At 44.4% G+C, this 15373-nt stretch overlaps 1 protein-coding gene across 1 annotated transcript in view; it reads left to right on the forward strand.

Annotated features, from left to right (window-relative positions):
* Positions 1–15373, forward strand: part of RPA1 (replication protein A1) — a 67257-nt gene that overhangs the window by 31445 nt on the left and 20439 nt on the right. Inside the window, exons 6-8 of the mRNA XM_037987504.2 lie at positions 9266–9358; positions 12823–12955; positions 14358–14460. Of these exons, the coding sequence (XP_037843432.1) occupies positions 9266–9358; positions 12823–12955; positions 14358–14460 (329 nt within the window). The remainder of the gene's footprint in view (positions 1–9265; positions 9359–12822; positions 12956–14357; positions 14461–15373) is intronic.

The raw sequence follows: 15373 nt of genomic DNA on the forward strand, positions 1-15373 counted from the left end.
TGACACTGAAAATATAAAATTGTCTTTAAGCCGATCAGCATCAAGAAGCTGGAAGATGCTTGTGTGGCTTGTCTGAAATCTTCCAGTGTCTTTATCTCCTCTTTCTCAAGTGATTTCTCGTAGGAGGCTGTGTTTGAACTCAGAGAAGAAGCCGTTTCTTAAAAATTAAACTGTCTCTCTGCTGCTCCCAATAGACAGAGGTGCTTAGCTGCTTCCCACTGAAGCACACTAATTCACTGTCTTGATTTAATCTTACCAACGTATGCGGGGCACAGTGGCCCATGCCTGTAATCCCAGCACTTTGGGAGGCTGAGGCGGGCAAACTGAGGTTGGGAGTTCAAGACCAGCCTGACCAACATGGAGAAACCCCCTCTCTACTGAAATACAAAGTTAGCCGGGCATGATAGCAGGTGCCTGTAATCCCAGCACTTTGGGAGGCTGAGGCGGGCAAATCACCTGAGATCAGGAGTTTGAGACTAGCCTGGCCAACATGGTGAAACCTCATCTCTACTAAAAATACAAAAAATTAGCTGGGCAAGGTGGCGTGCGCCTATAGTCCCAGCTACTTGGGAGGCTGAGGCAGGAGAATCGCTTGAACCTGGGACTCGGAGGTTGCAGTGACCTGAGATTGCACCATTATACTCTAGCCTGGGCAACAGGAGTGAAACTGCGTCTCAAAAATAAATAAAAATAACCTTAGCAACATGGTTCTTCAATTTGTCCGTAACTCACTTTTACATTAGTAGGGTTTTCGCTTAAGAATAAGTGGAATTGAGCCGGGCGCGGTGGCTCAAGCCTGTAATCCCAGCACTTTGGGAGGCCGAGACGGGCGGATCACGAGGTCAGGAGATCAAGACCATCCTGGCTAACACGGTGAAACCCCGTCTCTACTAAAAAATACAAAAATCTAGCCGGGCGAGGTGGCGGGCGCCTGTAGTCCCAGCTACTCGGGAGGCTGAGGCAGGAGAATGGCCGGAACCCGGGAGGTGGAGCTTGCAGTGAGCTGAGATCCGGCCACTGCACTCCAGCCTGGGCGACAGAGCGAGACTCCACCTCAAAAAAAAAAAAAAGAATAAGTGGAATTGAATTGAACCCAGTAACTCTTACGCTGGAGACAAACTGCATCCTGTCTTCGTTTTCCTACCTGGAAGTGAGTCCTGGCTTTTGCCCAAGTGAAATAATGGAAAAGAAAGGAATGTTGGAGAGTCTCAGGTCTGGACCTTAGCTATGAATTCAGCACAATCACAGAATGTTGAGATAGAGGAAACTATTTTAGAGATCAGTTGATCAGTTTTTAATTATTAAATAAAAGCATGAATGAGGCAGTGAAGTAACTTACCCAAGGTCACACAGTGGGGATGCTACAAGAAATGAGAATGAACATTTATCATTTCCCAGTGAGAACAGTTTCCGTTGTGCCCAGACCTTCAAAGATTAACCTTCATACCAAAGTTTTTGCCTACTTGAAAATTGTATTTAAGTACATAGATCTTGTGAGTGAGTCTATTGCAGGAATGTTATATACATAATTGAAATTATCTCTATTTCACATTTGTATATTTGTCCATTAAAACTTGCATAATTAAAGAAATGTAAAATATAATTGAGATAATCAGACATCTGTTTTCTTTAATAAACCTTAATCTTGAATAGATAATATGGTTAAATGATTTCAAAAAGATAATATACTTACATGACTTAAAGTCACAGCTACCGGATTGTGTGTTCGGAGGAGTCTTACTCCTACCCTTGCCGCCCCCCGCCCACTGCTGCCCTCTAGAGGTACAGTTTTCGTGGTTTCTTTTTATCCTTCAGGCGTTTCTTTATGAGAATGTAACCAAATACAAATATATATTCTCGTTCTGTACTCCACTTTGCCTCCACAAAAGGCAGCATTCCGTGTACACTATCTTGTCTTTTTATCCTGCTTTTATTTATTTGTTATTATTTTAATAGAGGTGAGACCTCACTATGCTCTTCAGGCTGGTCTCAAACTCCTAGGCTCAAGCGATTCTCCCACTTCAATCTCAAAGTGCTAGGATTACAGGTGTGAGCACTGCACCCAGCCATATCCTGTTTTTTAAAAATTTTCTGGCCAAGTGCGGTGGCCCCCGCCTGTCATCCCAACACTTTGGTAGGCCAGGCTGGGCAGATTGCTTGAGCTCAGTTCATGACCAGCCTGGGCAACATGGTGAAACCCTGTCTCTACCAAAAATACAAAAAATTAGCCAGGTGTGGCGGTGCACACCTGCAGTCCCAGCCACCCAGGAGACTGAGGTGAGAGGATCACTTGAGCCTGGGAGGCAGAGGCTGCAGTGAGCCAGGGTCGTGCCGCTGTGTTCCAGCCTGGGTGACAGAGTGAGACTCCATCTCAAAAACAACAAAAAAAAGGTTTTTTTTTTGGCCTAGAGGTATTTCCATATACTTTATATGCTTAGAGATCTTTTTCTTTTTTTTTGAGACAGAGTCTCTCTGTCACCCAGGGTGGAGTGCAATGGCGCAATCTCAGCTCTGCCTTTTGGGTTCAAGCAGCTCTCCTGTCTCAGCTTCCCTAGTAGCTAGGATCACAGGCGCCTGCCACCATGCCTGGCTAATTTTTTTATATTTTTAGTAGAGATGGGGTTTTACCCTGGTGGCCAGGCTGGTCTCGAACTCCTGACTTCAAGTGATCTGCCTACCTCTGCCTCCCAAAGTGCTGGAATTACAGGCGTGAGCCACCACACCCAGCCACAGTTTTAGTTTTTACACTGAAATTATTCATGCTGCTTCTGTCTTATACTGTTGTGGGTTCTTGATTTATAGTGTTTTGGGCTTCATTTTCACACAACTTGGAATGTGCGGGTTTTCTCTGTTCCCTGGTTTCACTGAAGATGTCGTTTGTAATGAGGGATGTGCCTACGTCTGTGTGTGTCGTTTGTAATGAGGGATGTGCCTACGTCTGTGTGCGCGTATGTGTACGCAGCTGGTATTCGTTCCTATGACTCTGTATTGGTTTTTAGAAGTGGGAAAATGTGGGGCTAGGCTATCACTATGCTCTTTCCAGAAATGGAACCTGCTAGATATTAATTTTTATTTACACAAATTGTAATTTGATCCTTTAAATCGGAGAGGGAATTGGGTAAGTAAAATTCTAAATTATTAAATCGACACATCAGTTTTGTTTTGCAGTAGTAACGTTTTGTTAAAATGAGCGAATTGGTTATCACATTCTCAGCTTTTAGGAAGGTGAGCTAAATGCTTAGCATTTTTCTGAAACCTTTGGATACAGTCAGGACAAGAGAGAGGTGACTGTGCCCAGCTTTATCACCTCTGGCCAGGTTTCTAGTGTTTTTTGTTTGTGTGTACTCTATTTAATTGAATGATTGCTTTGGACATTTTCTGTTCTGGGGGCAAAAGCCCATTGAAGATGGGCTGGGCTCAGTGGCCAGTGGCTCATACCTTCAATACCTATACTTTGGGAGGCTGAGGCAGGAGGATTGCTGGAGGCCAGGAGTTCAAGACTGGCCTGGGCAACATAGTGAGACCCTGTCTCCACAAAAAAACAAAAAAATTAGGCAGGCATGATAGCACGCTCCTCTAGTCCTGGCTCCTCGGGAAACCGAGGTGGGAGGATCCCTTGAGCCCAGGAGGTCAAGGCTGTAGTGCTCTGTAGTCACACCAGTGTATTCCAGCCTGGGTGACAGATGGAGACCCTGTCTCAAAAAATAAAAATAATAAAAAAAAAGAAGATGGAGATGATGAAAGGATTGAAGGATACTTATTGCTTAGTCAGAAATATAGGGCTGTGGGCTGGGTGTAGCGGCTGACACCTGTAATCCCAGCACTGTGGGAGGTCGAGGCGGGAGGATCAGCTGAGCCCAGGAGTTCAAGATCAGCCTGGGTAGCTGTAGACACAAAAGTAGTCTCTACAAAAAAATACAAAAAATAAGCCAGGCGTGATCTTGTGTAACTGTAGTTCCACCTACTGGGGAGGCTGAGTGGGGGGATTGCTTGAGGCCAGGAGGTCAAGGCCTGTAGTGAGCCATGATCATGCCACTGCACTCCAACCTGGGCATCAGAGCAATACCCTGTCTCATGGGGGCGGGGGTGGGGGGAAGAAAAAGAAAAGAAACACAGGGCTATGGGAAAATACTCCTTTATTTCCTCTCTCCAGTGTCTGTCAAAGCTCAGAGGGATGAGAAGATTGCCGTTCAGGATTACGTACTCTCGAATCTCATCGTAACCAGAGCAGTGAGCCAGTGCGGAAATAGCTTTCTTGTAGTGACTTCTACCTCACAGGGCATTTCACAGCAGTGCTTTCTCCTCTGTTGAGAAAGGAAGCACAGTCTGTACCAGCAGGTAGAGAACTAAAGTTCATTTTGTATCCTCCCAGCACCTAATCCAGAACTTGTGCCATGTGAGGTGACCAGTACAATTACTTAAGTGTTGCCCACAAATAGGCAGGAATTCCAAAATGTGCATTGAAATTGTCTTGGCCCGGCACGGTGGCTCACTCCTGTAATCCCAGCACTTTAGGAAGCCGAGGCTGGTGGATCACCTGAAGTCAGGAGTTCGAGACCAGTCTGGCCAACATGGTGAAAACCCGTCTCTACTAAAAATACAAAAATTAGCCAGGCGTGGTGGCGGGTGCCTATAATCCCAGCTACTCGGGGGGCTGAGGTTTCAGTGAGCTGAGATTGCGCCCCCTGCCCTCCAGCCTGGGCAACACAGCGAGACCCCATCTCAGGAAAAAGAAAAAATAAATTGTCTGATATTTATAGAATTTTCAAAGTGTGAGAAATAAAACTTCAGACATAATTTATACTTCGTACTATATTGAATTAGATTATTTTAAAATCTCTATAATTTACCACGGTATTTTTGTCTGCATGTATAATTTCCATGTACCTATACTATGGATAACAGTATTTTACGTTGACTAAAGTTTGTTACACAATACTTAGTTATTAGTGTTACTTATTATTGAAATACACTAGTTGGAATTTCCTTCAGCCTGATTTCATCCATTTTCTGCCAAGAGGCAATTGTAATTATTGGATTGACTCTTGTACATATTGTTTGTAGTTGTTAAGAAAGTACTTACCGGTAGAAATTGAATTTTTTGTTGCCCTTATTCTCCATTGTCTATTTAGCTAATTTTTCTCTGCAATGGCTCAGTTACCCATTATAATGATGAAAATGATAGGTGTGAGCACAAGTTATTTGAGGAGCTAAGAGTCTGCTCTGAAATATCCTATTTGGTCCGGGCGTGGTGGCTCACGCCTGTAATCCCAACACTTTGGGAGGCCAAGGCGGGCGGATCACCTGAGATCAGGAGTTTGAGACCAGCCTGGCCAACATGGTGAAACCCTGTCTTTATAAAAATACAAAAATTAGGGCCAGGCGCGGTGGCTCATGCCTGTAATCCCAGCACTTTGGGAGGCTGAGGCGGGTGGATCACGAGGTCAAGAGATTGAGACCATCCTGGCTAACATGGTGAAACCCCGTCTCTACTAAAAAGAAATATAAAAAATTATCCAGGCGTGGTGGCGGGCACCTGTAGTCCCAGCTACTTGGGAGGCTGAGGCAGGAGAATGGCACGAACCCAGGAGGCAGAGCTTGCAGTGAGCAGAGATCGTGCCACTGCACACTCCAGCCTGGGCGACAAAGCCAGACTCCGTCTCAAAAAAAAAACAACAGGCTGGGCGCGGTGGCTCAAGCCTGTAATCCCAGCACTTTGGGAGGCCGAGACGGGCGGATCACGAGGTCAGGAGATCGAGACCATCCTGGCTAACACGGTGAAACCCCGTCTCTACTAAAAATACAAAAAACTAGCCAGGCGTAGTGGCGGGCGCCTGTAGTCCCAGCTACTCAAGAGGCTGAGGCAGGAGAATGGCGTAAACCTGGGAGGCGGAGCTTGCAGTGAGCTGAGATCTGGCCACTGCACTCCACCCTGGGCGACAGAGCAAGACTCCGTCTCAAAAAAAAAAAAAAAAAAAAAAACAACAACAAAAGAAAACCCCAAAAATTAGCCGGGTGTGGTGGTGGGCGCCCGTAATCTACTTGGGAGGCTGAGGCAGGAGAATCGCTTGAACCTGGGAGGCAAAGGTTGCAGTGAGCTGAGATCGCACCACTGTACTCCAGCCTGGGGAACAAGAGCGAAACTTACCATAATGTTGACCTGTCTTATTGGAATGGTTTGATTTGCAGGTGACACAAAGCAGAAGATGTATCAGAAGTTAAGTCTCTGCATCACTGCTTTGGGGCGTAATTTAATTTTTGGGAGGATTTTTACTTAGCTGTAGACCGAATTTTCTCGGTCTCGTGGCCCGCTGCTGTGCTGCCGTGCATTCCCTGGAAGGTAGCTGTTGCTGTGTAGAATGCGCTGATTTTGTCCATTTGGCTCTGGGCCGTCTCTTGTCTCTTGTGCCAGATTTGCGCATCTGGTCCAGAGCAGGAGTTAAGGATTGGCTCTAGTAAGTGGATTAGTAGCTTTTCCTAATTACCAGATCTCATAACTAGAGTTGCGGCTGCCAGAATTGGTTGTTCACAGTTCACAATTACCAAGATGATGATGAAGTACATGGATCTAGTCATAAAAGGCTCAGTTCAGGATGATGTCCTGCTTTCCAGCTGTGCGATTTGAGCAAGTTACGTGGTTCCTCGAACCCAGCGTTCTCATCTGTTAGAGGGTATGATAATAGTGTCTACATCACAGGGCTGGCAGGCACTGTAGGGATGCATGTACTTGCATTCTCCTGAATGCAGTACCTGAAGCAGGGTAAGCACTCAAAAAAGGGTCGCTATTATTCATACATATTATAGGGCTTGATTGGAGACTGGTTAAACATGCTGTGCTTCATTGAATCTCAGAATCCAGTGATCACAAGACTGTACCGTTGTATTATGTACTACTAAAAGGAGGTGATGGTAAGACATTAATTTACATGGAAAAAATGTGGATCTTAGAATAGGTAAACTAAGGTAAGTCACATTTTTAAAAGTTGTGGTAAAATGTACCTAACATGAAATTTGCATTTGACCATTTTTAAGCATACAGTTCAGTGACATTAAGTCCATCAGCATTGTTGTTGTACAGCCATCATCACCATCCATCTTCGGAACTTTTTCGTCATCCCAAACCGAAACTCTCATGCCCATTAAACACGAGCCCTCCATTCCCCACTCCCGCCAGTCTCTGGTAACCCCTCTTCTACTTTCTGTCCCTGGGAATTTGTCTATGGTAGATCCCTCTTACGATTTAGCTACATTTTTTTTTTGAGACGGAGTCTCGCTCTGTCGCCCAGGCTGGACTGCAGTGGCCGGGGCTCAGCTCACTGCAAGCTCCGCCTCCCGGGTTCACGCCATTCTCCTGCCTCAGCCTCCTGAGTAGCTGGGACTACAGGCGCCTGCCACGGTGCCCAGCTAATTTTTTTGTGTTTTTAGTAGAGACGGGGTTTCACCGTGTTAGCCAGGAGGGTCTCGATCTCCTGACCTCGTGATCTGCCCACCTCAGCCTCCCAAAGTGCTGGGATGACAGGCGTGAGCCACCACACCCGGCCTGATTTAGCTACATTTTTATAGAAATTGAATCTATGTGATCAGCAAGATTGGATGACCACGTCCTTTTCAACAAGGTTCTTAAACAAGCAGACATGATCTGAGGAGGGAATTTTCTAGTTTAGAGATTTTGGAGGGAGGGAGGAAGTGAGAGGGAGTGTAGCAGGGTCTTATGTATTTTTATGGTACTCTTCTATTTTTGAATGTTTACATCTTTATTCTCTTGAATATAATTCATGAAGCAGGTAAAGATACAGCTTTTGTTCTATTTCTTTCCAACCACTTAGCCCCAGTACTATTTCCTGAGCAACTCATCTTTTTCTACTGATTTTAAAAAAGGTTCACTACAGAATTTTAGACTGTTCCTTCACGAGATGCCTCGTCAGAGAAGAGCAGTTTTCCTTTGCAATTTTATGTGACACTTTGTAAATTCAGAGATAATGGAAAAGCCAAAATGTAAACACAAAAATTTCACTGTCAATAATCTGGCTCTTTTTCTATGTAAATAAGGTCTCTCAATTCTTCTCTCCATAGGAAGAACTAAACGGTTCCATTTAACCTTTTTAATTTTATGCTAAATTTATTTTACTCTAATGGCACCACCACCTCTCATTTAGTCGTGCCAGTTAAGAGTAATATTGGCAGAAGTAAATTAAATCAGTGTGTAACGTGCCCGTTTGAGTTAGGACCTTGGAAAACGCAGCAGGAACGCAAACTCATCAGTTGGAGAGGGCAGAGACAGGGTGGCAGGTGGGAAGCCCTCCCAGCTGTGGGTACCATTTTTGTTCTTAGGGCACTCTAGGACATTTTTTTGAGTTGCCTTTGTGTGCTGCAAGTACCCTTGGTGAGCTGCCCAGATGAGGCTGACTTCTGCCTTTTAGAGCCAGTCGCTAAGGCAAAGTCAAATTCCACAAATCTGTTATTTCACAAAATGAGGTGTATTTTACAGTTTTCACGTTCATCAGCTCCATCAACATTTGTGTAAAGAGTGATGGGTAAATACATACTCTTATGGTGGCATTTCTTATTTTCTGCTTCAGACACGCTCATTTCCCCCCTTTCCTTTTAATCTGCCTGTTTCCTTGACACACCTGCTTCTGAACCCCATTGTCATCTCTCCCTGCTGTGACGGTTCACCAGCACTTCACGGTACCAGAGACTCTTTCAACTTGCGTTTTCCACCAACTGTCAGTTGCAAAATAAGGTTGCTTTGTTTGGGAGGGAGAGGGTAGAATCCTTTCTGAATGTCTCCTTTTCCTTTGAAGCAGGAGCACTTCAGAGACAATTGAACTGCTTTTAGGTTTTTCTTACCACCCAGCTTTTTCTTCTGATTGATCCTGCGGTGAACACACGGTTCGGTTGATGACATCGATTTGTTGCTATGGAAATAGTGGTAATGTCCCAGATTCAACCCAGTGACTTTACTGCAGGTTGTTGCAGGAGAAATGGGCAAGGCTTTAGGGGAGAACCTCATTAAAACTGAAGGCTATCAATTCTAAGCAGGTGAAAGGTAGATGGAGCCAACCTTTTGTGTAATGACAACACAAAGTGAACCCCTAGCAGATGCACTGCGTGCCGTTGAATGCCTCAGCGTGAATTCTAACCCATGGGAGTCTTTGACAAAATAAAAAAATTTACACTTTCCCAGAGCATTTCTTCCACCCCAGTTTAAATCTCTTAACCCAAATCCTTTGCACTAAAATGAGCTTTCCGTCTTGGTCTTCAGGACATGGGCAGCCACAAGCAGCACCTCCAGCGTCAGCAGGCAGCCCAGCGGCAAGCAGCAAGCCCCAGCAACAGCACGGAAGCTCGGGAGCGGGTAAGACGCCTCATGAGGGCACGCGCTGACCATGGGCGTCAGACTTGGGAATCATGTTTTGAAATTTAATCTGGGACTAAAGGGAGTTTTCCAGATGCCATTCATTACAGGGTTGTGTCTTGCAAAGGATAATCCTGATTCATATTTTAGAGTATGTGATTGAAAAAATGATTAAAGATTGTCTTTTTTTTTTTTTTTTTTTTTTTTTTTTTTTGAGGTAGGATCTTGCTCTGTCACCCAGGCTGGAGTGCAGTGGTACCATCACAGCTCATTGCAGCCTTAACCTCCCAAGTAGCTGGTACTGTGGGCACATGCTGCCGTGCCTGGCTAATTTTTTTGTAGAAATGATGTCTTACTATGTTGCCCTGGCTGGTCTCAAACTCCTGGCCTCAAGCAGTCCTCTGTCCTTGGCCTCCCAAAGTGCTGAGATTATAGGTGTGAGCCAGTGTCCAGCCAAAGATAGTCTTTTAAGGATACTTAATAGTCAGACTTTTTTAAAAAAAAAAAAAATGAAATTGATACATGCTTCTGTGTTCATAGTTTACCACGTAGTTTCTTAGTTCCCACCTCTTCAGGTTTTACAGCCTCGGACTTCCTGCGAATTTGCATTCCTTTTAAGTTCTTGCCTCAGGACCCACTTAGTAAATTTGGTTTGTCCGTCTCCAAGTTTCCCATTTTGGGCCTCGTGGGTGTTTATCGTTTGCTTGAAGACAGTATTACTTATACTGGTCATAGGTTCTCCTTCTCAGTTTCATGGATGAGAAATTATTTCTTCATTTACTTTTCTCTGAGCAGGTCCTGAGAGGCCCTAATGACATCATTTTGTTTACTTTCTGGCCTTTACTTTAGGAACCTCTTGATCTGGGAAGTCACCGTCGAAAATTTGGATTTGTAGAATGTGGTTGGATTTATTTTTAGAGGTCCTTTTTTCTGTCACGGCTTCACATACACCTCCTCTCCTCCCCTCAACTATTAGTTTCTATTTTTCAGTGCTAAGATTCTAAGAAAAGCGAGGTTAAGACGTCACTAATGTGTCTGTGAAACTTTCAGGACTTTTCCCCCGTTGGCCTCCGTTGTTTTTAATCTGCCTCGCAATGTCTGTCTACCTCTCTCGCTCTTACGAGCTCTCTCTCTCTCTCGCTCTTACGAGCTCTCTCTCTCTCTCCTTTTATAAGTGGATCTATTTATACACAACTCTCAAATAATATGCTGTTGGCCAGGCGTGGTGGCTTATGCTTATAATCCCAGCACTCTGGGAGGCCGAGGTGGGCGGATCACCTGCAGGAGTTCGAGACCAGCATGGCCAACATGGTGAAACCCCATCTCTACTAAAATACAAAAATTAATCAGGCGCGGTGGTGTGTGCCTGTAATCCCAGCTACTCGGGAGGCTGAGGCATGAGAATCGTTTGAACCCAGGAGGTGGAGGTTGCAGTGAGCCAAGTTCGCACCAGTGCCCTCTAGCCTGGACAACAGAGTGAGAGTCTGTCTCAAAAAAAAAAAATACACACACGCACACTTTTGAAGAGGGTGGTGAAATAGACTCTGACGTGGTAAATAATCATTTCCTTAGGCTGATATACAAATAGTACATTATTCCTCTCTCTCCCTCCACAGAATTATTTTTCTGGTTGTCTGTCTTTGCCTTATATTAAAATACATTTTAAAAAATCTGGGCTGGGCACAGTGGCTTACACCTGTAATCCCAGCACTTTGGGAGGCCAGGGCAGGGAGGATTGCTTGAGCCCAGGAGTTTGATACCAGCCTGGACAACATAGTAAGATCCTATCTCTATAAAAAATTTTTTTAAAGAATCAGCTGGGCGTAGTGGTGCACGCCTATAGTCCCAGTCATTTGAGAAGCTGAAGTGGGAGGATTGTTTGAGCTCAGGAATTTGAGACTGCAGCGAGCTAAGATCATGCCACTGCACTCCAGCCTGGGGGACAGAGCAAGACCTTGTCTCAAAAAAATGAAAATCAGTTAATGTTCCCTAAACTATGTAGTGAAAGAAAATGAACTGGATATGTACAGAGGAGAAGCTACCCAGCATGAAATAAATTGGATGAATGGATGCTTGTGTGTGTTTTATAAAATTATAAATTATGTATGGGTATACACATGTATTCTACAAAGGACATGCGTTTCCGTACACAGTCTTGAGGTAATTACTGTTGTGTGTGTATTGATCTCTCTCGACTCCCCAGTTAGAACAGAAAATGTTAACCCTGGAACACTCCTATGTATATTTTTTACTAATTACTACGAGTGCCTAGAAGGGTGTGGTACGTGCTGTGGAAACTCAGTAAATAAATACTGGATAGATGGTGTATTGATCCTTTTAGCCAAATTCTATTCTGAAAAAATGTTTTGATATAGAGGGTATGAAATCACTGAACTAAATTATATTTTCTGAATTTGGAGGTTGAGTTTTGCAGACACGTGGTGCGTTTAAAAGAACGCATCTGATCCCTGTGGCTTCCCGGTGCCGGGCAGCTGCTCAGGTTTGGATTAAGGAGGCGGAAGGGTCTTAGTGGTCACCCGCTTACGTGTCTTGACCAGAACTGATTCCTGCCCTTCGCACCCGACTCAACTCATTCTTACGGACTTCACTCTAGACTTTTTAGTCCTCTAGACGCGTGGAGATCTGGGAGTTGTCTGGGGATTCGGAGGCAATCTATTTGTGATAGGTCCTTTACGTCCTGTCTTTCCTCTTGCTTTTTTTCTTATGTGACTAGTGCCGTGCCGTCAGTTTTACCAGTTACGAAACTTGATTTCCTTTTTCTGACCCGTTACCTTGCCCATTGAGGCAAGAGAAGTGTGTAAGAGGGCGGCCTTCAGAAAGAACAGTGTCTGGATTCATTACCATTATTTTTTTATTTTTTATTTTTATTTTTTATTTTTTTGAGACGGAGTCTCGGTCTGCCGCCCAGGCTGGAGTGCAGTGGCCGGATCTCAGCTCACTGCAAGCTCCGCCTCCCGGGTTCACGCCATTCTCCTGCCTCGAGACTCCCGAGTAGCTGGGACTACAGGCGCCCGCCACCTCGCCCGGCTAGTTTTTTGTATTTTTAGTAGAGACGGGGTTTCACCGTGTTCGCCAGGATGGTCTCGATCTCCTGACCTCGTGATCCGCCCGTCTCGGCCTCCCAAAGTGCTGGGATTACAGGCTTGAGCCACCGCGCCCGGCAGATTCATTACCATTATTACCTTGACCTCGGGGCTGACGTCAGCAAACGTAACAGTGAGCGTCTGTGTGCGCAGCCTTCGTTCTAGATTGCTTTTCCAGCCTCCAGCCTCAGTCTCTATTTGATCTGCGTATCTCTTGCATGCTACAAAGGAAAAGCTTTGCCTCTCATGTTATAGGATTTCACTAGTGGCACCTCAAAAATTTAGAGTTATTGTAAAGCTTACTATAAAAAAGCTAAGTAGAATAATAATACTCCTTTTTGTTTGCGTTTGTTTTTTAAGGTTCCACTGTTTCTAAGGCTTATGGTGCTTCAAAGACATTTGGGAAAGCTGGAGGTCCCAGCCTGTCAAACACTTCTGGGGGAACACAGTCCAAAGTGGTGCCCATTGCCAGCCTCACTCCTTACCAGTCCAAGTGAGTTATGCATAGAATAAGTTCAGAGTGTGCTTACGGAATCATAGAAGCTGTTATGGACTCTTGAGTTATTTATGGGCAAACTTCAGGGTCACCACCAAATAGAATGGGTTTACTCTTTTTTTTTTTTTTCTGAGGAGGAAAGGGGTACAGATTGTGGCAACTTTTAACTCTTGTTGGAAAATATAGCAATAGCAATCTGCCATAGCCTGTGAGGTTTCATTCATTTTGAAAGAATTTGAAATTTAAAATATTTAGTGCTTAATCAGTTGGTAGTCTTATGAGTAAAAATAAATATTTCTGATAATTCAAAAGGCATTTACTCTTCTCCTATAAACAGGTGACTTCGTCTTTGGTTTAGTTGGCTAAAATAATCTGCAGAATTTGTATTAACCACATTGACATACCCTGAGCCTATATTTCATTTATATGACTTTTTTCCACTAAAAATTAATTTGAAGCTGGGTGCAGTGGCTCATGCCTGTCATCCCAGCACTTTAGGAGGCTGAGGTGGGTGGATCACCTGAGGTCGGGAGTTCGAGACCAGCCTGGCTGACATGGTGAAACCCTGTGTCTACTAAAAATACAAACATTAGCCAGGTGTGGTGGCGGATTCCTGTAATCCCAGCTACTCAGGAGGCTGAGGCAGGAGAATCGCTTGAACGCGGGAGGCAGAGGTTGCAGTGAGCGGAAATCGCGCCACTGCACTCTTGCCTGAGTGACAGAGTGAAATTCCGTCTCACAAAATAAATACACGAAATAAAGTTATTTGAATAGTTAAAAATTAGAGTTCTTTTTTCAGAGTCCTTCCAGATATGTTTACATTTATTCTTCAATACTCTGTAATGTAGGAAAGATATTTTTCCCTGTGAAATTATAAGTAAGGTACCTAATGTGTCCTGTGCCTCCTTTTTCCGTGCGTCTCTCCAAGGTCATGCTGCTTCGGCGTGTTCTCCCTGATGGTCCACCGACATCGTGGATTTCTATTCAGGGTACATTAGGAGTGAGACAGAAGTTTGACACCAGTTATATCAGTTCCCATAATTGAAAACCATGGCAAAATATAATTGCTGGTGTTACTGTATTTTCCAGCTTAGAACCTTTCATTAAGGGGATATTGTTGCCTTGGTGATGCTTTTTGGAGAAGGGAGAGAGTTTATAAATTTACTTATTTGACAGGAGAATGAGTTAGTATTAAATCACCTTGCGTGTTTTACTATTTGCTTATTCTGTAAACTGTCAAACCGATGTGTCATCTTGGGGTTTTAATTAGCTGGATTAAAATACAGGTTGGAAAATGGAATATGTGTTTGAAGACGAGAAAGGCTGTAGGTAGATGATTTCTTACTTGATCTTTTCTAAGGAAGACTCCAAACACTAATATAATCGATTTGGTTTGTAGGTGGACTATTTGTGCTCGTGTTACCAACAAAAGTCAGATCCGTACCTGGAGCAACTCCCGCGGGGAAGGGAAGCTTTTCTCTCTCGAACTGGTTGATGAAAGTGTGAGTACTTGTCACGTGGGGAAGTGAGAGTAGTAGGACTCTCTGAGAAACAAAAAGCTCAGCTCTGCGGGCCTATGAGGTGAAAAATAATAGTAGGCCAGAGACAAGCATGATTGTTATTGTGCTTTTCCCTCTGTCTTTTGATGCTGTCTGGAGTAGAGGGTTAAGGTCATAAATAAAATCTTTGATCTCAGATACAGTGTTTGTAGCAGTAGAAAGCAGTTTTCTAAATGTGTAAGTAGCCCCATGGGCAGGAGGGACTGGAGACCGTCTGATTTGCTGGCAGGTGCAGTCAGAGCACTGGGAGGCGATGCGTGCTTGTGAGCACAGTGCAGCTTTGGGCCACTGCAGAAGGCACACAGTTGTGACCTTGGTACAGAAATGGTTTTGTGGGAAATGGGCTCTGACTGTGCACATTCTTTATTTGCTTTATTTAAACTAAACCAAACCATGACAGTGAGACAAAATTCCTATCCCATGGAAGCATGACAGTCTTGATAGCTGTTCATCTATTAGTTTTGTTAATAATTCCTGAAATTGCCGGGCATGGTGGCTCACGCCTGTAATTCCAACACTTTGGGAGGCCAAGGTGGGCAGATCACTTGAGGTCAGGAGTTCGAGACCAGCCTGGCTAGCATAGTGAAACCCCGTTTATACTAAAAATACAAAAATTAGCCAGGTGTGGTGGCAGGTGCCTGTAGTCCCAGCTACTTGGGAGGCTGAGGCAGGAGAATCGCTTGAACCCAGGAGGCAGAGGTTGCAGCCAGCCAAGATTGTACCACTGCACTCCAGCCTGGGCAACAGAGCAAGACTCCATCTAAATGATGATGATGATAATAATAATAGTAATTCCTAAAATGTACTTCAGCATTCTTTTCAAACTTCTGCAGATTTCCTGTTTGTTCAAACTCCC

This window comes from Chlorocebus sabaeus, chromosome 16 (genome assembly GCF_047675955.1).
Source record: "Chlorocebus sabaeus isolate Y175 chromosome 16, mChlSab1.0.hap1, whole genome shotgun sequence".
NCBI classification, from domain to species: domain Eukaryota; kingdom Metazoa; phylum Chordata; class Mammalia; order Primates; family Cercopithecidae; genus Chlorocebus; species Chlorocebus sabaeus.